Below are 25,808 nucleotides of genomic sequence, written 5' to 3' on the forward strand. Positions count from 1 at the left end.
ATCCCAATGCAGCGAAATCAAAGTTAGCCTTTGTCAATACAAGCTACAGTTGTGGCATTGTGTGCCCACGCTAGGATTGTATAATGGAAGGCATTTTGAGGTGGACCTGCAAGTTGTTCGTTGGATGCTTTTGTGTGATATTTTTTCCATTCTAAAGTACTGTGAAGGAAGTCAAATCAAGCTGGGCAATTGCGTAACAGTGAGCAAGCTGAATAGTGACAGAAGGAACAGTGTGGAAAATATCACTGAATAAAAAATGGGAAGCAACTTTTTAAAAACCCTGCAACAATCACGATGGTGTGGAAGCACTGAATTTCAAGGCCAGTCAATTCTATGCATGAATGCATATACTTTGTGGTAAATCTAGCAATTTACAGACATGCTTTATTCCGGTATTTAATTGTAATTCTTTATGACATAGATATATTTGTTTTCACGTACTGTCAGACAGTTCAGTTGTACTGTAATTAAAATGTAACTCCAGCTTGTCTGACTAACAAAGAAAAATACTGAATAAGCTTTGTTATGCTTCCAACACATGTGGGACTACGTGATGATGCGTGCGCTTTGAAAACCGTGTTTCTATGGTTACTTTTTCAAGGCCCTGACTCGGAGCACCTTTTTTTTTTAGACACAAAGAGCTGGCCTCGCCTGGCAACACCCGCAGAAGAATCCCACAATCACCGTAATGAAGAGCTCTCACCTGGACCACGGCTACAGAGGGCCGCCGCCACAAAGCCACTTCCTGCTCCGCTCCAGAGGCGCGTTCCACCGAACAGCTGTTCCCCCGGCCCGCCCCCAATCCCGCTCCAGACACCACAAGCCCCCTCCGTTTCATCTTTTCCACTGAGACTTTCTGCCTCCTAACAGAACAAATATGCAGCCCTCCCCCCCCCGGGTCCCTCCGGATCTGGGTCACTATCCCCCCTCGCCGGCGATGACACAGGGGCTGAAGCCCCAGAGCGGCTCTTCCCCGCGGTCGGCGTTTCCTTCGCCGCCGCCGCCGCCGCTCGCTGTGAGGTAAATCAATATACCTGGGCCCAATCTGCAGGTGTTAATTGGCCGGCGGGATGCGCCGGGCTGAACGGCATTAGTCATTTAGCGACGGGGCGCTTCTGTTTGTCCTGCCTGTTTTCATTAAGGGCCCCGGCGTCAATGCGCTAATCATATGCTCAGTCACAGAGCAATCAGAGCTGGGGGCAGCGGAGAACCGCGCAGCCGCCGCGGCCCCCTCCCCCCCATCCAAAACGCATGCACAGGCACACTGCCCGCTCCGACATGACCAGCCTTTCACTCGCCTCAATTACCCCCGGCCTATTTCACGGTCAGTCAGATGACCAATGGCTCGCTATCGACCTGAAGCCGGCTTCGCTTCAGTGCACTCGAGCTGATCAGTAGGAAACGGGGCCTGGGAAGGGTGGAAGGGCAGCTGAAGTGCTACTGCAGGGCAACTGAAATCAGCCCCTGCTGAGGCACCCTACGCAAACTGAGCTTATCAACATTACAAAAGGCCACTGAATTCTACTCGCTGTGCGTAATGACAGGGTGCAGGGTGAAACACACTCAGTTGATACCGTTTTTTAATCACAGTCACGTCAGTTCATCATCTCTTTCAAAGCCGCAAAACAACTTCCCTCCAAAAGAATATCTGATTAACTAAATTGATTTGGCTCACTGCTTAATACATTTGGCTCACTGCTTAACACACGCGGACGTGGACCAAGTGATCCGTCTCTGATCCGTCAGGCAGGGGAGCGCATTTTTTGCGATTAACTGATTAACTGAAGCAGAGCCACCAACCGCACCGAGCCAGGGGGACAAACAGGAAGTGAACTGGGAACAGAGAGCCTGGCCAGGAGCCCGTGGTCAAGCTGCTCCCGTAAGCGCAGGCTCACCCCATTTCCCTGTTAGCCACAACTATGGCACACGGTTTATGGAGGACAGGCAGGAGTTTACCCCCCTTTGGCTTGAGCCTGAGGAGACCACCATGCAAAGATACTTAGATTTAACCAACTCTCTATGGACTGGCAGTATGAAAAACTGATTCCAAAAGCTGCAGTGTCGACACATTTTGGTAATGTGTGTGTGTGTGTTCTTGCTTTGTGAGGACATGGACCAGTTTGTGTGTGTGTGTGTGTGTGTTCTTGTATTTCTACCTTTGGGGGGAGCATGGGTTTACTTGTTTTAACCATAAACCAATCAAAACGCAACAGAATTTCAATGAACAAATGATTTTGCAAACTCAAAGGAAAATGTGCTGAAATGAAACAAAAAGGCTGTAGGAAAACAATCAACATTTTCTGTGCTTCCCTTTCTGCAGCCATCTAATTACATTCTAATTAACATTTGATATTTGAGTCTAAGGCACTGCTTGAGCAAGCCTTCTGAATGTCAAACAAGCGTCTCAGGACGAGATTACACTCCGGGAGGGAGGAGACACAGTTTGGATATTCTTGCCGAATATCCAGGGCCCTCACAGCTTCATCACCACTCAACTAATTATTTCTTTAGAGAAATAAAACTGGATGTTTAGCATTAATGAGATTTCCATAACTCCCAAAACGCACTGTTCAAATCTGAGGCTTCAACCGCCTCTGCTTTGTGAATTGTGCACCGGCGGGTTGAGCGACGTTTTGGAGGGAATTGGTTTACGTTTTTTCTTCTGGAAAAAAAAGAGGGGCCAGGGACCTCTGAACAATGCCGGAGCATACCCTGCGATTTGGATTAACCAGGAACACTATCAAAAACGAACAATGTTATCTGCACCACGGTCTATCAAAACATACACAGACAATGAAGAAACACACCATTTGAGCTTGGTGCCTTTCAAATGAGTCCTCTGCCACAAGACAGCAGAGCCCCTGCACAGCAATAATAATCATTTCATCTCATAACAAATGCTTTCCCCAAGCACCTTCACCCAGCTATATCTGAAAAATCTCCTTCTATTTCCAGCTGGCGCAGGGGGTTATTGTGTTTTTCTGAATTCAGCAAAACAAAAAATTCTCTGGCAAAGAAGTATCTGGGGATGAAACGAAAGGCAGGGCCGCCCCCCACTCCTCTCATCATTTCCGTCACCTCACGTCCCTTCCCGCAAGGTCAGAGCGAATAAAAAAAGGCCACAATTTCCTCGATTTCCTCTGAAAAAGCCAGCGCCGTTCTCAAAGCCTCTTTCCCTTTCTGAGAGCACATCCAAAGCAAACACTAAGGCATTTCAAATCAGACGATGAAATTAACCCCAGGCGCTGATTGGGTCATGCCTTTGTGTTGTGCAATGCTGAACCGGCAGCTCTCCAACAGGAAGTGACACGTACACAGATCCTGCTGCCACCATCTGCCACCCTCTTCACACTAAAAATGGCCCCCTTTTCGCTCCACCCCATCTGACATGCTGAAGGGGCTTCATTGGTTGAGCCAAGTGCTATGTCTCTTTGCATTGCTGTCACACTGCACCTTAAACCCAATCCCATAAGGGTTCATGATCTCCCTGGCCTCTAAGCATCTGACATTGTTAATGTCCAATGTCCACCGTTCAATGTCCAACTATTACCCAGCTTCCCTCGGGCAGCAATTTATTACGTACAAAATTCTCCTGAAGAGCGAAGGCTTTCGACTGTGACAGCATTCCCGACTGTCCAGTCCAGGCATTTATCAATGACACTTTAGCACATTAGACAGGGCTATCATCAGTGGCCTACAATCCCAGCTGGAGAAATGAAAATATTTGGAGAAATGAGATTGCCAGGGGCAACCAAGTGCTCGGGGAAGGCCAGCCGACGGTCAGGGCTTCTGACTCAACGAGGTGAAGAAGACAGAATGCTAATCCGTGGCACACCGCCCAGCTAGCTGAGCTTTGCTGACGCGCTAAGGCTGAATGTGCAGTAAGCCCGGGCTGTGGGGAAGGTCACCTGACCCTCTGGGGTTTGGCTGCGGATCCCGCTTACCTGATGAAGAAGGAGGCTGCGGCGGAAGCGCCCTGGGCCGATCCGGGGGGCCCGACCACGCCCTGCGCCGGCTGGGCGGGGCTCCCCTGGGGTGCAGGCGGCAGGCAGCTGCTCACAGTGGCGCTGGGGGCCTCGGGGGCCACGCCACCCCACTCCGGCTCGGGTGTCAGGCCCTGCGTCTGTGGAGAAGCAGAGGAGGAAAGCACATTCAGCACAAAGCCCACTGGAATTAGATTGTACCTGCTCCTGTAAATGTCTATCAGTGTACTATACCTGTGTGCACCCTCACTAAAGAAATTCAAGGAGACCACTTCCCCCATACCACCCCATTTTCACCCACTAATAACTCAATACTGAGAAGTAGAAACCGGAAAAATGGCCATTAAGGGCAGATACAGTTAAACCGGAGGGGACTTCATTAATTCGCAGCGCTGATGGTGGCTTCCTGTTCAATTCCCCTGTGAGTGCTCATACGGGCTCAGATGGGGAGCGGGCCGCAGGAAGCAGCTGGGTCCAGCGCAGGTCCACCAGCCGGGCAGAAGCCTGCTGCTCCGGGTCTCTGGGCTCCAGGGGCAGGAATGACCTCCAGCAATAACACAGTCCCCCGCTGCTGCACACAGAGGCCCACAGCCCAGCTCCAGCAGGCCAGGGATGGGTAATCCGCACACGACAGCAGTTATCACAGGCATGAAGTCCGGAGGGGGTCCACAGATAACCAGCGCTGCCCCTATGGCTGTCTCTCTCCCCATGCACAGGTGTTTATCTCCCACCTGTGCACCCGGCCCATCGGAGAGGAATTCACAAGCAGCCCTGCCCTGCTCGAGCACAGAACACCCCCGCCGACAGACCTCCCTATCACCGTCAGGGCGACATACGCCAGCCAATCACACGATCGCTCTCACACAGGCTGCCCTTCACGTTCACTGTTCACTGGACTGTGTGTTGCCCATGCATAATATAAATATTTGACTTCTCCTTGGGCTGAAATCGTCACTGCAAAGTAATCTCTACCCTCGGGGGCCTCTGGCCAGCCTCTTTTACCAGCTTCCACGGCATTTAGACGATATTGTGAGTTTGGTGCGAAGCCAGGCTTTCGCGCGACACCACTTCCCCTCACAGGGGGCAGTGCTGTGCCACGCTGCCTTCTGTCCAACAGAACTTCCCAGAGCTCGACTACCCAAGCGCTATCCAAGCGCATATATCTATGTTAATCTATGTTAATGGACCTAACATAGAGCCGGTCGCTGGTTTACCTCAACCCCAGCCACTGAGCAGACAGTGATGCTGATTATTTGCCAATTTCAGTTGATTCATGATATTGCGCTAACAGGATTACAGGGAAGGCATTTCCTCAGCATCTGCAACTGAAGCACCCTAACAAGGGCACGGAGGAAAGCCTCACGTCACTGAACCACAGCTCCGGACCAGAACACACACAATCCTTCAGAGCGCGCTCCGTAATTAATTCTGAATTAGTGTGTCACTCTACATCTTTTATTGTTGCGGCAGCACCGTTTCTTCCCTTTACGACAGTAAATGACACCTAGATCTTTGCGTAAATATATAGCTGCGATAAAAGAGGGGAAGGAACAGCAGCCCCGGTGGCTGAGGGATACTCAGAATGGAATAAAAAGAATCGGTGATTTTTTTTATTTCTCTCTCTCTCTTTGGCATGTCACTGGGGAGTCATACGTACTCCAGCTCTGACTGATCGCCACCTTTATTGTTCCTGCCAAAATAACCGTCGTATTACCATAATCTCCAAGCCAGGCGAAGCGAACTGATTACACGGAGAGTATAATGACGAATATAATGACGTACTGTCTCGTTAGCCAGCGGAATATCAAAACCATGCCATCACACTTGTGAGAAGCACGGCTTCTATCTATAAAATTAACCTTTTCTAAAAGTTAGCTTACTTTCTCATATTTTCCACAAGGTTGCTCCTCACAGAATGGCTAAATAGAGTCCTATTCTAAACACACATATTTACCAGTTCCTTGAGCACAGAGTAACACACACAAGGAACTGGCAGCCTTACTTGAAATATGCATTTTGCCATTTGACAGTATACATATTAACATTTTGAGGTTATCAACTAGAGTAATGCCTTGTATTTGTGTTATGTTCTCAAAGCAACATCACTATTGCCCTCAAGTCTAAATTAATCAGCTGATAGGAATTGATAGCTGGCCTATTAATCTTTAATGTGTGCTCCATAGGGTGAGAGACAGCAACATAACCCACACGTGAAATTGTACCTCCCAGGGAATCATTTCAAAATATGTTTTTTTTTCGTCTCAGGAGCTGTTCATAAAATTATTTTGCATGACTTGCCTGTTTCTTACTCACCCTTAGATGTACCTGGGCTCAAGTTACCAGAGGATGATGCACAAAATCAGACATGAAGGTAGGCTTTGTTTTTGACTCCGCAATCCCAGGGAATGAAAATAACCCCGACGTGGAACTGGCGAGGTGTTTTTCCGAGCCACGGTTTTGGTTTCTTAAGTGCATAATGGACAGGCGGGATGCAAAAAGAAATGAGCTGAGGGAAATTCTTCTCCGCCATTCAACCAAGTAGAAAAAAGCAGGACCCATGCAGGCTCCATGACAGGCAACGGCAATCACCACAGACCGTGAAAGGTGGGCACATACATCAGCGGCATATAATCATAACACCGTCACCCACGCTGAGGGAGCCTATCTAGACAGCGCGTCACGCCGAAGTGTGGGATGAGTCGACGCGGTGTCAGGTTTGAGTCAAGTGGCTGCGGAGTAAGACCGCCTGTAAAACCAGCGCGCTCCCACTCAGGCGGCTGGTTAACAGGGCACACTGAGAGGGAAGGCCTGTCAGACCTCTCTCTCCGGGGAGGGGAACGACTTAAGTTCTTAAAGCAACTTGCTCTTTAAGGCGCGGGGACGCGCTGACCCTGAGAGGGGACCGGGCGCAGCGAATCCCCTGTCAGGTAATTAGGCCGCGTCAGGGCTGGGGGTCTATGGAGGTGGGGGGGGGGGGGGGGGGGGGGCAGCTTACCGGCGGTAATGAGCCCGGGCCCCGGTACCCGTCCCCTCCGTCTGCTCCTGTCTCTCAGAGAGAAAGGGGGCCACAGACAGCGGGCCCCCACCCCCGCCGCTCGGCTCAATGGCGGACCAAAGGGGCGCGCCTCTCCCCTCCTCAGAGCTCTCGACGGGGCTCAGAAGGGCAGCGGCGCTAGCGGCGCTCCCCGGTGACTTGTGCTCCCGCCGGGCGCCGGCCTGTTAGCGCCGGGGCGGACTCGGCCTGGTTAATCTGCGGCTGTCTCGCCCTGACTGGCAGAGCGTTACCGCGAGCGACTGAAAACAAACGGGCGGGTTAGGGGAGGAAAAGAACGTGTTTTTGTGGAGCAGGGGAGGCTGTTGAGAAATTCACCTACGCTGCAGGACTGAGCCGCCACCGGAGCGGACAAACTCCGGGGGGGGGGGGCTTCGCATCTGGAAGTTAGCTCTGCTCTTTATGGGCCCGGAGGGAGCCCCCTGCCTTCAGAGGTCCAGTTTCACTGCGCCGCCTCACACAGAGGGGCCCGCCGTCTGGATCAGACGCCGCAGCGAACACAGGCACCGCAGACAGAGAGGCACAGCAGCCCCCGAACAAACCAGCCCTGCCTGAGACTGGGACCTGAGGCCCAGCCACGGTGAAAACAGGAAGGCCTCAGAGGAAAAGCCCCAAATAATGATTGAAAACAAACTGCCCTCCCCCCCAACCCCCCGTCCTGCCGGCCTAACTCTCTCCGCAGTGCCAGTGGCTCTGTGCCATGTTGGTCCAGCTGTACTGCAGCAGAGAGAGTCACACAGATGGTCCGCGGTGTTTCCAATGGAAAGCGCACAGCAGCGGGAGGTCACACTGGGCTACGGCTAGACATGAATTAAAAAAACATTTCACAGAGCGAGCTGGCTACGGTGCCAGTTTTTAAAAAAAGGCCCACGGTAGGCACATGGGCCCTGCTGATTAGAAGCCACCCAAAAAACATGCTGCATGTGACTGTGGGAGTTAACCGTGTCTGCTGGTCAGGCCATGCTTTTCCATTCCCTTCCAGATTCAGGTTTTTAATGCCTCCACCATCCTGCTCCTGGGTGTCTTTTGCGTTTCACAGCACCACAGCGCTGAAAGTTCACATAAGTAATTGTTTCATTATCCCTCCCATCACGTGACGATGTTAAAGATTACGCAGATCGCTCCGAACTAAGGGGAGGCCAAAAATGTGTGAAATGAACGGGAGGCAGAGAAGGGGAAATAACGACAGCAGAACCCCGATCTCTGCTGATTTGAGTTATGTCCCTCACAGTCGGAGCCCAGCCGTTTGGAAACAGTCGGCGCCGAGCTCCGCGGAGCCGGAGGCACGCGCTCGCTCTTCCAATTAAGCTTCCCAGATAGATGTCAGACGCTCTTTTCCACTTCAGGTGAGGCGGCGCTCCCATCTGTCCCATCTCCGCGGGGCCCTTTTCCTCCTCGTATCCTTCTTCTCTCCTTCCATTCAAACCTGGTGAAATCTCCGCCGCACGGGGGTCTCGAAAAAAGAGCGCACATCCGAGGTGCCCCATTACGGCCCCTGAGCACTGATGTGGTGCCCCGGGCTCCGTGAATGAGCTTTCCCACTCGAGCGCCGCTGCCAGTCAGGCCGGGACCTTCCCCTTACCTTTGTCCGTACATTTCCCCCAAGAAATCAAGCCCCGAATCCTGAAATACGCAACAAGAGAGCCTCCGCAGCTCCCCGTGTTCATCACATGGGGGGGTGGGCAGGGGGGACGGGGGGACCTCGCTTTAATGAAAGAAAGGACCTTTAGAAATAAGAAGCAGCCCCGTTTCTGGGCTGCTTTTGTACGGTATCCTAAAGGGACGGCGGCGGCGGCGGCGGCCTCGACGGCAGGTCCAGCCGAGACGGAGCGCGGCAGCGGTGTGTGTGCTGCAGAGCAGAGCCGCTCTAATTGCCCTCAGACAGGTCTGAAAGGCTTTCATGCCCCGCCCTGCACCGTGCGCCCTCTGTTAAAAGCCCCGACAGCCTTACTTTCACAGGCACACAGGCACATGTTGACACTTGGTGGGGGGGGGGGGGTCGGGGGGGGAAGGGCTGCCAGTGTTTGCTTTTAGACCAAGGAGAGTAAACATCAGGGAGGTTGGGTATTGCTTTTCTTTGCCACAAACAGGGCCTGTCCATCAGGATCAACAAATGCTAAAGTAAGGAGCCGGTTTAAAGCCACAGGAATTCCACCGCATGTTACCATTCTGTAACGTCGGGGTGATGATCTGGTGAACTCTGGATTTTTAATTCACCCCTCATTTCTTAAATCAAATCATTTTCATGATTTGGAATTTTTGGTTACTATACAACATTGCGAGTGGTGATTACTTAACGGCATGAAAACTCTGACCAATGACAGACGAAGAAGCATATAATACCAGCCTCCCAGGAAGTGAGTATGACAGCACTGATCTCCAGAAATAGCACGCAGACACTATGGGGACTGGACAGAAATACTTTGGGCGCATCACAAAGAGAAGGTTTCCTGTGACTGCTGTCAGAACGGCGGGTGGCAGCTAGCGGTTTTGCACACAGTGACCTCCTGCTGGGGAATGTCACAAGGTGGCGCTGAAGGCAGGCAGGGGTTTAATCCTACAGGCTCCTCGCAGAAAGAGGGGGGAACAGAATCCTGTTTTATGCTTGAATCTCGACACCGGAGATGGTCTCCGTAATCCTTACAGCGCTGTACCCAAATCCCTATCCTTCCATTTTATGACCACCAGAGAGATCAGGGCTGCTGCTGACTGATTCCCTCATTAGTGTCTTTTTCGCCATCTAGTGGTTAAACAGAAATACTGCTTTTCCTGTGGGGGAGCTTTTCACGCAGGAATTGAGTAAGTGTAAAATGAGTGAGAGAGAGGAACACAGCTGTTTCTACAGTCATATCTAAAACCTCCTAATAATTATTCTGTTCTCATCCTTACCTCTACTGACCTCAGAGGAAGTGATTGAATATTCATGAAGAAGATTAATAACGAATGCGCGTCTATGCACATACGCCCATTATTAACAATTTTACTGATTGCCCTGTGCAATCAATAATGAGCACTCACCCTGGACTGTTGCCCAAGCTAGCATCTGCATATCCAAAAATGCACCTATTGATTTCTGCATCTGTGCCCTTTCAGTACAGTACTAATAAGCACCTCATGTGTAAGATGGCAAACCAGAGACAGGAAAGCCTCTCAAACTTACTACACGATGATTCAGAATGACAGAGCACCATTATTTCATATCCTACAATTCTGACCATTACTGCCACCGGTAATCATCAGAACTGTTCTTTTGAGGAACAAACACATAATTTAAACCAGAGATAAAATGTAATCCCATTCCCAATGTTTTTTTAAACACTGCAACAGGCCCGAGAGAAGCGGCTGTGAGTCCAGATTAAGTCTCAAGGAAAAAGGACACCGGAAGCTCAACTAGAGCCCTTGCTGCATCTGTCCTTGCTATACTGAGCTACCTGGCGGCTTATTTACAGAGAGAGTATTTTTTCTGTTAGTAGTAGTAGTGGGGAGTCAACATTACGTCAACCGAATCTCCCCATAGACGTGGCTCAAAGATTGCCACGCCATCTCGTCTTCATGTGAGCAGCTTTCAATTAACTTATTTATTTATATTATAATTAGCTTGTTGAGACTAGGTGTTTTGGTCAATAAACTAATCCCCACTAATACACAGCAATGCTGATTTTTTGTTTTAAAACATTAAAACTAATGTTTGATCACCTGAAAATCATGCTTTTCTCTGTAGGCATTACTGGTCAGGTGTGATAAATCCCCTTTGTGACATCATCAGACATTTTATTTTAGTGCCTGGATGCCAACCCCAATGCATCACTTAAACTGTGATGTTTGAGAAGCCCTGGCCTTGAACTGCGTATGAGGGACGTGATCATGTGATCTCAGGCTCCCCACAACACAGACATACAGCAGGCCGGAAATGAAACTATGTGCTTGTCAGCAACTTCGAGACCACAGGAGAAACCACACATAAGAGAGAGAAGAATTATGGGAGGTCTCTGCCGCAGTTAAGTAATCAGTTTGAAGAATAGCTTGCGAAGACCTTGGAGGAAAAGGTCACCAAATTAGCAACGGTTTTACCCAGTGACCTAATAACTCCAAGGGTCCTGGACCTCTGAGCAGCCAAAGGTCACGACTCCAGCCGAGTTCAGAGATGCGAGGTCTGAAAAGCCTCAGGAGGTCCAGGTCCTGCCTTTCCTGAATTTTCAAACTCTAAATTATTGCCTTAGTCTGGGAACCAACATGTCCACAGCTTTCAGCCTCATCTTCCTTTTAAAAATGTCTTTGAGTGAAAACTAAATGAGACCTCTTTAAACAATGCTGAAATCAATTACATTTCCCAGTAGAGTGTAAAAAATCTACAAAGTGTGATTTGATGAACAGATTTTTTTCTTAACGGTGGATGTAAGGGTGAGGGTAAGGGTGTGAGGGTATCCTACCAGGCAGGGCTGAGGCAGGAAGTTGTTGACGCGGGAGATGCTCCACATGCCCTCGAGGTACTGCTGCGCCTGGATGGTGACGGAGCCGAGGGTGCTCGTCAGCGGGCCCGTCCCGACCGTCACCTGGACGCTGGACTTGGGCCCGGCGGAGGCCCCCTGCTGCCAGCCCAGCCCCCGGCGCCTCTCGCCCGCGGACAGGATGGTGTGGGGCTTGGGCGGCTGCTTCCCGGCGGGCAGCGCCCAGTCGCGGGACGAGGACAGCGTGACCACGCCGCGCCCGGCGGCCCGCGGGGGCAGCCCCGAGAGGGCGCTGGGCGGCAGGTCGGGCATGTCTTTGGCCACGGCCAGGATCATCTGAAGGGCCTGCTGTCTCAGCTGGTGCAGGGGGGTGGAGCAGACCTCGCACTGGCCCCCGCCCTCATGCCGCCCGCGCGGAGGGTACTCAGGCACTTGGAGCTTGTCGAAGAGGAAGGCGGCGAAGCCCGGGTCCTGCAGGGGGGGGGGGGAGAACAGAGCGGGCCATTAGAGACACTTCAATCCACGCGCGAACAAAAGGAGGAAACAGCGTCTGCGACCGCTTCATTTCACCGGCCTGCCCCGCTCCTCGGACCTCAAGGATTCTGGGTGCCCTTGTCTGGGTCCTGATTTTAATCAGGCCAGCCATATAAAAGGCTATCGGTGTGGTCTTGATCCTCCCCTGGGAATGGCCCAGAGACCCGGTCTAAATCCTGGCTTAGCCGCTTCCTGACCCACGAGGCGGTGTTTATTTAGATCGCTATCCTCCAGCCGCAGCTGCAGGGAGCGGATCGCGTTGCAGACGTTTGGGCCCGTTCCGCGGTAATTGCTCAGGGCCTCAGCGAAAGGCAAACAGCAGGAAAATGAAGACAGGAAAAGTTTGTGGGGAGGAAGCGCGCGGATTAGATACTCAGACCCCCGGGTGAATCCGATCGCTTTCCCCCGACTGCATCTCTCCTGCCAAATGTTCAGACGGGGTTTTCAACACAGGCTGCCTGGCATGCTTTATTTAGTCTAATGCGCTGCAACAGGTGAGACTGGATGACTGCGTGCGACGCATCAGTGCTCATGTCACTACCCACTGAGATGGGAAACAGACTGGAAGGACACTGCGGGGAGCAGGCTGTGGGGAGAGCTCCTCCCACTCTTCCCACACTACCTGACACACACCTCAGCTGGTGAGCGGGAAAGTGTGTGGGGGGTGGGGTGGGGGTGAGATACAAAACAACAGCTGAGCTGATGGGAGAAAGGGACACAGAGAGTATTTACATATGATAAGACGCCCGGCGTGAAAATAATCTGCTCCTGAAAGGCCGAAGCTCCTGGTGCACCTGATGACCACTCACATATCCCGCTCTCACACGCTTATAATTAGCTGGCCTTCGAGAGCAGCCGAGTCACTGCTGCTATCTCTCTGCAGTGCTCAGGAGAAGAGCTGAGAGGCACACACACATGCACACACACACACACACACACAAGCTCGCTCCCTCCATCTCCACCTCTTTCACACTCAAGTCTCTTAAGGGGCATAAAGGGTAAAAAGCTCAAGCCCGATGGCATTAAGGCCAAACACAGCACAACAAGAGCCCGCAGATGCATAAATGTTTACGAGGGCTCTGCTCTTCAGAGCCACGGCGCTAATCAGACGGCGTGAGGCTGCGGAGAAGGGGCTAGCGCTAGCTGGGGGCTAGTGCTCTAACCTGCATCCACAGGAATCAAGATCAATGAACTGTGACCAGCTTTTTTTTTTTCCCCTCACCCAACGCACTGCACACTGAGGGAGACGTGGGGGAAAGTTTGAGTGGAAAGCCTGAAGCACCATTTCAAACTAAAGCTAGCCGAAAAAAATAGAAAGAGGTAGAAGCCACAAAACGGCTACCTCATCCACTGGCTCAGACCAAAAAGCATGCCGTCATGATGCATCACAGAAGGTCGGAAGCAAACGTTGTTCCGGATTACCGGAAAGAGCAGCCGCCACCTGACCAGGGCCTTCTCCACCCCCCCACATTAGCAGGCAGCCAGGCAGAGAACATTGGATTATTATTCACCCAGGACACAGAGCAGTTTCCCCAGCACGCTGCAGGGCGCCTGGCTATAGCGTGACCCCGGAGCCCCTCACGGACCCTCGCAGCGCACAGGCCCACCCCAGTAATGAAAGAGATAAATCACCACCGAGATCCAGCAGGCCAGCGGGACCGCAAAGGGGGGGCTGCCGCCGGGATCGGCCCAGCTGGGAACGCGCGCACGTGGATGGACCACCGCGGTCTAGGCCCAGGCTTGATTTCAGAATACCCCAAAAAAAGGTGCTCGCTATTTCTTCAGCAACTTCAAGCTTTCCTTTTGCTCATTTTGGTCATTAGCTTCACCGTGCCCCCCGTCTTGACTGCTGGATCAGCCGAAAGGTGACATTCTCCCAAAGCGTGAGCTTCAGTTTACTGCAAGCTCCGAAAATCTCCATAAAGCCATCGGTAATATGATTTAATGGGCAATACGGAGATCAGTATTCACAACGCAGAGATGTAGATGGCTCCCGTATCGGTCACTAAATACTCGCACGGCTTCAGTGCAGTTTTGACCCGATTAAGGATATGCATAATCATCGCAATAAACCACCAACTTTAAGCCATCATTACGTACTTGTTTTATTCAGCTAAGCATTCTGGGGATATATAGAGCTTATCGATCCATTCTGTCTTTAGTTAAATGTACAGCACTTTGGGGGAAAATCTGCCATATTAGAGAGATTATGAAGCTCAGAACAGAAAAATTACACATCGCCTTCTTATGAGGATCTGCACTCAACTGCTGATGAATTTTTAAGCACATTCCAGAGCTCAGTTACATGTAATTACAGTCATTTGGACTACCATAGGATGTACATATACAGTGGGATATTGTGTAGGATATAGCCTGAGTCAGGATTCTGAACAGAAGGTATTAGTTTTTAATATATTCACAAAAACCCAGACAAAGCCTTTCTGGGACTTCTGTGTCTACAGAAGATCTGACTAACACGAGAGCAGAAAAGCCTCCGTGAAGTTATGCAAGGGGAGGAGTCCTCAGAAAATCATCTGGATCTCAGACATGGAACAGGGAAACAGACGACAAGTTCAACCCCCCGCTTCTGACCATCCCAAACCTTGAGACGTTACTTTGAGAAAGAAACCAATTTCCCACCACACCTTGCTCCACACATTGTTAAGCATTGATTTAGGGAACTAATAAAAAAACGCAAAGCTCCCCTTCTGCTGTTCTTTTCAATTATGGAGGTTACAGACTGGGATTCCCTTGTAAAGCTGTCCGTGAAGTTTATGTTTCCAGGAGTGAGCTGGAGGTCAAAAGCGAGATGCGCCCTCCGCAGCGCCGGGTGTTCATCGCGTTTGATTCAGTGCTTTCAGCGCTTTTGTCTGGAGGGGTGGGAAGTGTCCTGCAAAGCATGCTGGGAAAGGTTGGTGGGGCCCTGCTGCGCCAGATGCCTGCAATCTGTTCAAATCTGAAGTTTGAGAGATCTGAAATATCGCAGCATGGACAGCTTTAGCTTTGAAAACTCAGAACAAGTCCTTTTTACAAGCGTTCGTGTGGGAGGTTAACGCGCAGAAGTTCACACTCCCAAACTCTGTCTTTCAAAAAGAAATAAAACACCCAGCTTTCCTCACAGTCGGAGACAAGAAACTACAGGTGGTTCTCTGTGAACAGCACACCCTGAGCGAGGCTGAACTTACCTCTTTAACAAAGTCTTTTTCCGAGGACTTGTTTAAGTGGTTATAAAACACAGTTAGTATCCGCATTTCATTGGTTTTCCACTACAACTACAAGACGTGTGCACCATGTGGTCCGCCGATAGCCAAAGGCCTCTCTCTATACAGACTGTTTTATGATCGGCTTAATCTACGGCTAACAGGTGTGAGCGTTTTGTAAAGAACTTTGTCTCGCACGCAGATGCACACGCTTCTAGTGTCCGAGCGAAGCACATCAGCCCTCTCCGAGAGACAATGGCTCTGGCGGATCACAATGTGGCGCCAGGCGTCCCCCTTTGAGAGAGATTTAAGCCCGGGCTGCCGTCTGCTTCCCCCAGTTGTTAAAAGGGGCCTCAGCCTTTGTGGGCAACAAGTGCAAGGTTACTGACCCACTTGCCTCAAGTCAATACCCATCAAAGGGGCGGCACCCCTTCCCTCTGCCCGGTGCACGAGCGCGTCGCACCGTGCGTGCCTTTAAATGGGAAGGCAGACAGCGAGGCATGGCGGGGCTGCACCCCTGGCCCACAGCCTTATGGGACACGCCTTTGGTTTACGGCCTGTCAGCATAGATTTTTTATTAAACTCCAGAGGCTTATGAAGTCAGATTCAATGGCCTCATTATGGATACGTGAGGGGCAGGCAGGGTGGGAGCCCCGCCCGTAGGATGGCTGAGCATATGCCGCTGGACCCCAAGTTGGTCACAGCCTCGCACACGGATGACGACGAGATGGAATGGGGGCGGGGGGGGAAGAACGCAAATCGTCCGGACAGAATATTTCATCAGAAATCCCTCGCCTGGGGCGGGAGCGGAACCGGCTCGACCGCAAGCGCTGGCTGGAGAGGGGGAAGGCGTGCACATTATTCCTTTCTCTTCGGTCCTCTGGGCTTCCGAATGCAAATGGAGGCCCGGGCACGCGAAACTGATTTTCAGATCACACACCATTTGCTCTGTCTCCTTGCTTCCCGCACACCTCCCGACAATGGGAGACGGGTGATAAGCCGGCTGAAGGAGAGTGGAACCGCGCGCGCTCGCAGTTTGATGAAAAGCCGCACATAAACCCTCCCCACACCCCGCCCCCCACCCCAGATGCGGACCTGTGACTCGTTTAAAACATACGAATGGGCCGCTTTAAAATGCATGAGGCTCTGGACTGAAGACTTTCGTCCATGGTCCATTAAAAGTAAAATACGCTGTGAAACGTAATTTTCTGTTCCGTTAGGTTGGAAGCGGCTGTCGGAGAGAGGGAGCTGACCTTCACCGGAGGGCGTTTCCGTGTGCTTTGGAGGAGAAATAAAAAGAGTAGACGTGAAGCAAAATCCGCCACCAAAGCTTTATGGCAGCAAAGAAATTTCAAAGAATTTTCTCTCACTTTCCCTTGCTCCCTTGTTTTCCTTCAAACTGTACAGGAGGAAGTTTCCCATAATACCCCAATTCCAACAATGAAAAACCGAAAATCTAAAAGACCTTCTCAAAAACAGGCCTTTCCTCACTTTATTGACTTCCTGTCAGCGCGGGCGAGTTTGACCGTTAACACACAATACAACAGAGCTCTTGAAACTCTTGATGTCTGCACATGGAGCCTAACGGAGACCACACAGCTCAAGGCTGTGCCCAGTACCCTTCACAATGTAACTACGGCCCCCCCACCGCCCTCCTCACCCCTACTTCTCCTTGAGGACCACTGAAGCCAGACAGGGCTATTCTATTTACATGGCCTCTGGCACCAATGCCTCATCGGGACCTGGGACCTGCTTCGCCTTCTGTTTTTTTCCACGGGACTTATCCCGAAACGAAAGGCTCCGTTCACCTCCGGGTCACTGACCCGCAGGGATACTTTCCCACAGGTACTCAGAGCCTTTTTCCCCACGCTCACCAGAGAGATGTGCACAGCTGTGGGCTTGCTGGGAGTGACAGGGCCCAGGCTCACCACAGGCCATTAAGGCAGATTACAGCCCTGTGATAACAACAACATGTAAAAAGGTAACTCCCCCCCCCCAACCCCCCATCCTCATCCCCCTGCCACCCTCCCCTCACCTTGCCCTCTCAGGCCATGAGGGCCTGGGGCTGTGGAAGAATTCCTCTCTAGTGCGGGGTAGGGGTGGGGTGGGTGTGTGTGTGTGGGGGGGGGGGGGCAGGCGATGTGTGGGCTGTAAAAACCCAGGGGCTCAGGACTCCTGCAGACTCAAGATGCCTGGAAACCATTCCGTTTGTAATTACAGGTCTGGGAGACAAGGGGAGAAGTCAAGGATCAGCAAGAGCCTGCTGGGATTGACCCTATACCCCTGGTGCGAAGAGAGGGTCTGTGCTAGAGATTAGCCACACATGCTCACGTCCCACTAGTGCCTGTAACCCAGCCAGATCTAATACTCCATTTATAATATGCCTGCTGTCTGGTACTATCCGACAGACACGAAGCAAGAAATGTGCTGCCTGGTCAAACTCAATGTCTTCGCCACGTGTTTCTGAGAAACTTTACTGAAAATAGCTCACTATTCAGAACACACAGAACAAGATGAGTGAAGATTCAAAAAATATGTGAGAAGATCTGAGCTTTTCGTCATATGGATGGATATTAGTTCCTCATTTTTGTTACAAGCACACAACCAAAGATTCTAATCACTCGACTAACAAATGTCAGCCCAGTGCTTATGAACCTGTTATGATTTTCACAATTTACTTGTAAGAACAGCTAGAGAATTACATACGGGTTTGATTATCAGGATCTAGCCATACTGAGTATGTTAAGCAGTACGTAGCACACAGCAGCAAGATAAGACCCTCACCACTGGCATAAAATATACCTCATATGCCACATATTCCACAGCTACTCCCACAGCCGTATGATGGCTGCAATAAAAGCACCTTATGGGCATCATCATTCATACGTACAGGTGAATTTCAATGGCGCTTACGTTTAAGCACCACCAGCTAACCCACACTTAGCGGTCAGCAGCCCTGAAGGACACAGGAGGCTGTTATCAGATCACTGCTCGTATACAACCAGCCGCGAAGTGCGCTGCGGCTCCGGATCTCACACTGCGGTGCGCTGTTTACTGCGGCAGGAAGTGCATCTGTTGAGCAAACTGAGGTTCACAACAATGGAGCAGCCCACCAGGCTGGGGGCAGCCAGGTCTCCTCGTCTGTCTGAGCCTGAGGTGCCGGCCTGGTTCTCAACACTTCCTGCCCCTTGCCATTCAAGAACTGCCAAAATGTCTGCAAGCGTATACATCCTCCACTATATGTCTGGATTTATAACTGGAGCATGAGTATAATTATTGAATCCAATTATAATTATTGAATCCCAATTCTTTAGAGTGGCAATTCCAGCAGAGACTGGCCTGAATTCTTCTACATCTGCTCTGTCTGATTTATATCTTTGATTCTAGAGCACAGGCATTGCAAATAGATCTCAGGATCTCACAAATCTGCAACAGATTTGAACGCTAATCTCTGATACCTTGAAAAAGTATGTTAATCCCAGAAAATAGATCCTTTTTGTAACTGCTTTCAGTAATTATTTGTGACTTGGCTTCTTACACTTTATAAATGATTATAAAATCATTTAAGGAAAGTGACTCACTTGACACGCATTTTATCAAGTAAAATGTAGCATCGCCCAGAAGCCGTGAGAGAACTTTCGTTGCATGCAGTTGTCACAGAAATGAGCATATTATTCAATTTCTGAATTAAAACGCGGCTAACGGTAATAATATTACAAAAACTATTATGCACAACAACAAAATAAATTACACGTTTACTCGCGAATTTAGAAAACTCGGATAACGTTGCGTTACAGGAGCGGTCATGATTAAATACGGTTACAAATAACTAGTAAGACTGAGCATTACATATTATCTATTGTCTACCAAGTTACCTGGGTCGAAGATGATGCTCACGAGTTCTGCGCGAGGGCTGCAAAATGCTCCGCGCAGAAAAAAGCGCTGAACTTTACTCCGAAGTCAAGATCCCGGTTGATTCGGCCAGCACAGTCCTTCAAAAGCGCGTCTGGCTGTGTCAAGCAATCCGACCTACTGACAGGGCGGGGAGACCTTGCCGTCTCAGGCGATGAAACTAATTACATGGCCTCTCCCACTGGCAATGACAATTGGTTGCTCCAGCAGTCAAACGGCAGACTTTGCAAACTGCAGGGGGGAGAATCTTCCCCCATCAAGCTGCGTCTTTGCTGAAATGTTTAAGAAAAATCAGTGCTATGTCCAATTTGAATCACTGGTCCGCTAAGAGCACATTTTAAAAGGGAACGGTAAGCGGATGGGGTAGTGTACTAATTTGATATGATGTCGTGTAAACCCATTTTGCTGTATCGATGAGTCAGATTTAATGGATGTTTAATGTAATTACTCGCAAGCTCTTCCTCTGGTGTCACCGAGTCTTCGGCAAACATAACATTATACTATCACTGTTCCAAAGATCGTACTTGTTGCTTTTTTGCTAATTTAACTCAAGCGGGGATATATTCTGACAAAATATTCAACTGTCAGGAACGATTATGTTTGCATGAGGACACTAATGATGGGGCCCGATCGGTTCTCTTAATGGTTTTTCGAATATTTGTGCATATCGGGTAGGCCTAATAGTTTAGAAAACAATGCAGTTCAGGAAAAGCTGGACAGTAATTGCAAAGTGTACGCATTTTTTTTTATTTTGTCTAAGATTACGCAGAACAGAAATAATCATGTCCATGATTGTATGGATGGCTCCGGATTTTCTACAGCTCTTTGTGTTGGGTGTAGGTAACAGATGTGTTTTCAATTCTGGTTAAAAGTAAATGCCCCCGTAACGCCTCTGTAATATTGAACATGTTTCGGTGCAAACTGCAATATTAATTGAAACTGAAAGTCATGTAATGTGATCTGGGACACAAAAGGGAAAAAAATGTCTGGGAGGTAAACAAATCACATCTCCAGTTTTGCTTTACATTCCCTTGAGTGATAACTTGGAAATATAAACTTTTCTCTTTTATTATCCTTCCTCTCCCAATGAAATTCAATTTTAAACGAAGACAGCCCTAAGGTCCCAGAACACCAGTGAAATGGCCTTTGGTCTAGCTTCCAACAGAGAATGTACAGGCTAGTTCTTACAACGGCACTGGAAACGAACTTACAGCCCTAATGTATTATTCATATGGTAGTTTTTTAAGTCAATAAACTCAATTATTAGGCCTAAGGCTGAAATTCTCTGCTCTCACCAAACTGCCTCACTGTTTTGACATTTCAAACCGAATTCTTTCCAGGGAACATTTGTGAAAATGTTAATAGCCTCATAACAAAACATTCAGCAGACCCATGAAAGAACAAAGAAACTACAAATTAATATGTTTGCAAAAGCCCCATGCATTGCCCTTACTCATTTCCCCCTCAATTAAATATATACCATTCCTGTGCTCGCGTGGCCCCAGTTGACATGGCGACCGACTCCAGGCCCTTTGAAGACCTGTGAAACGGGATAGTTCTGCTGAGAGATGTGACACGGTGCCAGTGTGAGGATGTATGTTTTCATCCCTTTAAAACAGAAAGATTATAATTCCCTCTGGGACCAGGTGCTGGGCGGCTGCCACAAAATGTGCCCCACTTCCGTACAGTTAAAATATGAATATTTCCATTCTGATATCCCCTTTGAGTTAAGTAGTGGTGACAAGGTAGGCATCCTGGGATTTACTGGCTGAATGAGAAAGTTGTGGTACACCAATTACCTTTAGCTATCATATTTCCTTGTAAATAGGTTCAAAGAATATGAATACAGTTTCACAAGAATATGAATATGAAAAAAACAATTTGTTTCAGCTATATATCATAACACAAGCAATGACATGACAGTTTGTTGCATTTTGAGACCCTGATGTACATATTCTGGCAATAGCACTGCTGACATTAATCCAACATATCCCATATCCCATTTGACTTGGGTATATAATGGGTAGGGAGCTTATAACCTAATGGTCACAGGTTCAATTCCCAGGTAGGGCACTGCCGTTGTACCCTTCAGCTAGGTACTTAACCTGCAATGTAAACGCTGTGTAAAAAGGCCTGGATAAGAGCGTCTGCTAAATGCTTGTAATGTATAGTCTACAGACTCAACTTAATTCCAGAGGGTAGTTTTAACTGCACTGCTGTTCAGAGATCATTTCCAATAAAACTGAGATGCTAACCAAGAGACACAGAGGAAAAAGGGAACACTGACACAAAGATAAGCAGGGAGGAAGCTTACGGCAAGCCGGAGTGGATTAGCTGCAGATAAACCAGGCCAGGGGAACAGAAAGCAGGGAGTCTGCTTTTGCCCTAGGTCTCCCACGCATCATCAAAGACCAGTAACACACTATCTGTTTCTGCTTTCATGGATGTCGTGAAAGAGCATGTGAGAGTCATTGGTGTCACAGTCCTGTCTCTGTTGTCCTAGTTTGAAGGTGGTTTCCGTATTTTGCTGTTGCTAGTTATGAGAATTCCTTTCATTACTGTGCCAAGGTGCTTAATTAGTAAGGTGACAACTCCTTCATCCATCACAACAGCAACGCATTTGAAATCTGAGAAAGGACCGCAGTATTCGAGCGTAATTTTAGCACATACTCATGAGAAAGTCAAGCCATCAAAACCATTACCGCTGCAAGGAGAGGCATCGCTCGTGCACACATTTCCCTCTAAATCATTAAGGTAAAGGCCCTTTGAGATCTCGGGCAATTGGAGACACTTTTGAGTGTGGAAATGGCAGCCATTTCTGCTGACAAATTGCATCCAGCTGTTTCCTGCGCCGTTCCCTGGACAGGACCATGTGGGGGAAGTTACTGATAGACAAATTATGTCTCCGCATGGTTGAGTAAGCAGGGCATTCTGGGTGCTAGAATTAGTGTCATTTCATTACCCTTCCTCAGCCAAACCCCACCATCGTCAAAAGGCTCAGCCATACATATAAACCTGATTTATTCAATGAATGCATTTCAATTTAAATACCTGCTGTGAATAAATTAATGGATAATTTCACCAATATGTAAATCGGATGCCCTTATCTTGCAGGTCCTTACCTTTACTATGTATCTCTACTGAAATTCTGTTAATTTCTCTGAATAGTGCTTAGTTTGAAATTATTTATGGTTTCTTAACTTGAATCATACCCTCATAAAAGGGCTATACGATTCATTTTTCCACCTCTTTCAGCATAGCAGCAATTCTTGATCACTTCTGCATATGCTGTGAGTATATAACTATCAAATACCAAGCTAAGCTGTAGATATTCTCTAGTGTATGCTAAGATAATGTCTATATTTCTGTCATTTTAAAGTATGTTAATTTCAGCAGCCTTGTGCTGACAGGCAGAAAGAGAGAGGTCAGGTTCACAGTGCATTCTGGGGACTGGAGGTAAAAATGAGGTGGAGTCTGTATGGTTTAAACCATAAGAAAATATCAATGTTTCAGTCAGAAAATGAATTGCATACATATTTCATTGATGCATGCTTTGAAGCACATATGGAGAATGGAGAAAACCTGCTTGTTGCTGGCAGTTGTAAATCAAGGTTTTGTTCATTGCTCATGAATTACAGTACAAAGAGAGATAATGTTACCTGCCTTGACATTTGAAAAAAACAAATACAGAAGATTTTGCTGCTGTAAAACCAATTTTTGCTTTTCACCATACTAAAGAAACTGAGGTAAGACATGTTATGTTTTAGATTTTCAGTGGATTTATCTTTCTAAATCATAAAGTAACTAATTGGAAGTCTATTTTCAGGCTGCTGAATGTAAACAAGTTCACAGATGAGAGAAACATTCACAGTGATTTATTAAAACTAGCCGCATACACTAATTTAAAATTATAATAAGAAGCTAAAGAGTAAAAAAGTGGTACTTGTAAAAATAAAAAATAAGCACAAATCCAGTATTCCTCTAGCTGTGCTAATGGATGTGATGATACGACTGGTTTGAAGCTCACTGCTGCCCCTCCACCATGTGTGTCTGTCTGTCTGTTTGCAGCATGTTCATCCATCACTCCCACCTTTCCTCACTTGGTCAGTTAATTACCTTTTCCTGCTCACTCACGCATGCAAAGAAAACAGGCTCCTTTCAGACTGTTTGGACATCTCCCCTCATTGCCCACACCCCCACTTCCATGGACTCCAGCGGTCTTCTGCACAGCGTCTTTATTTCTAATCACTCAAGCTGTCACCAGCTCGCTGCAGAACCAGCCGAGATAGGGGTTAGGCAGGATCAACTAGACTGGGGGGAAAAGCTTACCATTCACTGCCTAGGACATGAGTAATATGGCAGTGGGTAGCAGGATTATTCACCTCTGCTGCTGTTCTTGCTGCTAGTACTGCTCTGTGTAATGTTGAATGATGCAGGGGTATGCAGTGTACTGCATTTTCCACACAGCAATCAGCATTATCCTCAGAAATCGGCGAAATATAATAGATAAACATAATCGTGGTAAGAAGTCTAAACTAAACACACAAAAAAAATCGCACAAAGGGATCGAGTGTCAAGGAAACGGATTACATTCAACCGCCAGGCATCTTAAGTCGCACGTTTATCCAAACTGTCCGGTGAAAAGTAAAATATTTCAATGACAGGCGGGGAGTCTGGGGGCTACCTGCACAAACAGCCTTCTGGAGGTGTGGAGGGAACAATGGCCGTGTTGTGAGAGGTAAGATTACTCAGGGTGTTGATGTCTGGGGGATCAGAGGAACGGGAGAGCTGAGGTGATTAATGCACACCGCGCACAGTCAGGGAAGTACAGAAAAATGGGTGCTCTCCCTTCTAGAAAATGTGGAGGGAGGGGTAATGTAAAGACACTGTACAACATGGCCATACAGGACATGCACTTAACCTGAGTCTTAACCCATAATATAGATTTAGAAAAAGCAGTAGGAACTCTCCCTAATGTTAAGTGGGTTACTGTGATTGGTGCAGGGGATTAGCTGCTTTTTGGGAACCAGATGTAAAAACAGAACAAAGTAACCCAACCAGGCTAGGACAAATGAATCATCCAATGAACAGCAGAGCTCGCAATGGACACAGAAGTACAATTATCCATTTTTTTTTGCTTCTTTAATTGCAAATGTTTGGGACTGGAGAAATAGGACTGCTATCACACCTTTCTTGTTCTGCCAGAGCTTTTCTTCTGTTTGCCTGCGGAAACTCAGATCTCTACCATTTCACTGGAGACACTGGTGCACATACTGTATATGCATGCATGCCAACTCCATCTCCCTCCTAATTAAAATACCTGAATAGATTTACAGGCCCTGGAACCCTTACAGATATTTAGCCAGAGTTTACTGAAAATGAAAAAAAAAAGATGTAAAAATGCAGTAGGCGGACTGGAAGGCTGAGAGACGGTGTCTTTTTTACATTTTTACCAGCGCCCCAGGTATAGCGGAGGTGGTCGCTGAGGGAGGCGGTGCTGGAAAACAAGCAGGCCGCGTTCAGCTGAGGAGAAGCCACTCAGGACAGGCTGAAGTGGAAGGGGTCAAGGTTCCACCGGAGAGCTGAAGAATCCACTCCAATATTGGCTCTAAACTCGGATTATGGTAAAGCCAGCAAGCCGGCAGCTGCACTGGCCAAGCCACTGCAGTAACGTCTCAAGACTTCATTAGAACAATAGAAGACAGTTAAGTGAATTCGTTGACACTGTTGTGAGCTTTGCCTGATGAATGCGTATAGGCAAAGACCCAATTGAATCACAATTACATGCAAATGTTTTTTTTTTTTTTTAAGTTCGGCTGGTTAAAATTGGTCACCAATTCAATTGGCAAACAATAAATGTGAATAAAAAAGTAGCAGTTGCATTCAGTCATGAGTCAAATTTATTTACAGAAATTAAGTTGATCGAATCCAGGCCACAGGCTTCCTCCATCACATAAAGCCAGACAGATATCCTGCTGTAATTCCACGCAGTGCTCCAAAATAAACCAAAAGGTGCAATGGTAGGCAAGTAACTTAAAGAGAGCCCAGGACTCCCACATAGTAGCATCTTTCCTTCTGCTGAGGTGAATCATTACTCTACTGCTGTCCTGAAGTGCCTCAGCACATTGCATTATAACCTCAAAAAAGAAAAGACATAAAACAAACAATAGTCCGCTCCCCCTGTTCCACTACCCACAACAGAGTTCCTTTCTACATCTTTGAAGTTTGGAGCTACAGTAAAAAACCCCTGATTAAAAAAGAAAAAACATAAACAGAATGAAAAACACATGTCCATAAAGCCTTTATTTTTAGTTTGGTTTTCATTTAAGGCCATATTTGGTTGCACTTGGGATCACTGTAAGCTGCTTTCAAACAAAAAGAGAAAGCATCTGTTTACAGATTACATCTGCTGGAGAAATAATGGTGTCCATTAAATCTCGCTGATTGCTTTTTAGCCCTGACTTTTCAGCACTTTTGTTTAACAAAACGGCAAAACGCTTTCCACCCCTTAAGACCCCATTCTCAGTGCGGCAGATTCGTGCTTCCGTATCCTCTGGGGTCTTGTCGTGGGATAGGGGGGGAGAGTGGGGATGTCTCCAATGGCAGCGGGCCTCCATTGACTTTTAAATTCGCTAATAACCCTTTAAAGCTAAGCGCCGCCTCCCGTGCACGCAGGTTT

The 25,808-nt window shown here is 48.3% G+C and overlaps 1 protein-coding gene across 3 annotated transcripts in view; it reads right to left on the reverse strand.

Moving 5' to 3' along the window:
• Positions 1 to 25,808, reverse strand: part of LOC118210491 (kinesin-like protein KIF26A) — a 107,226-nt gene that overhangs the window by 45,322 nt on the left and 36,096 nt on the right. For 2 of the 3 annotated variants that reach the window (XM_035386695.1, XM_035386703.1), the window contains exons 3-4: positions 11,466 to 11,954; positions 3,945 to 4,123 (exon numbers count right to left, since the gene is read on the reverse strand). In XM_035386695.1, the coding sequence (XP_035242586.1) occupies positions 3,945 to 4,123; positions 11,466 to 11,954 (668 nt within the window). Of the gene's footprint in view, positions 1 to 3,944; positions 4,124 to 11,465; positions 11,955 to 19,092; positions 19,212 to 25,808 lie in introns of those variants that run through there. The other variant, XM_035386711.1, reaches the window with a different exon arrangement.

This window comes from Anguilla anguilla, chromosome 1 (assembly GCF_013347855.1).
Source record: "Anguilla anguilla isolate fAngAng1 chromosome 1, fAngAng1.pri, whole genome shotgun sequence".
Lineage (NCBI taxonomy): Eukaryota > Metazoa > Chordata > Actinopteri > Anguilliformes > Anguillidae > Anguilla > Anguilla anguilla.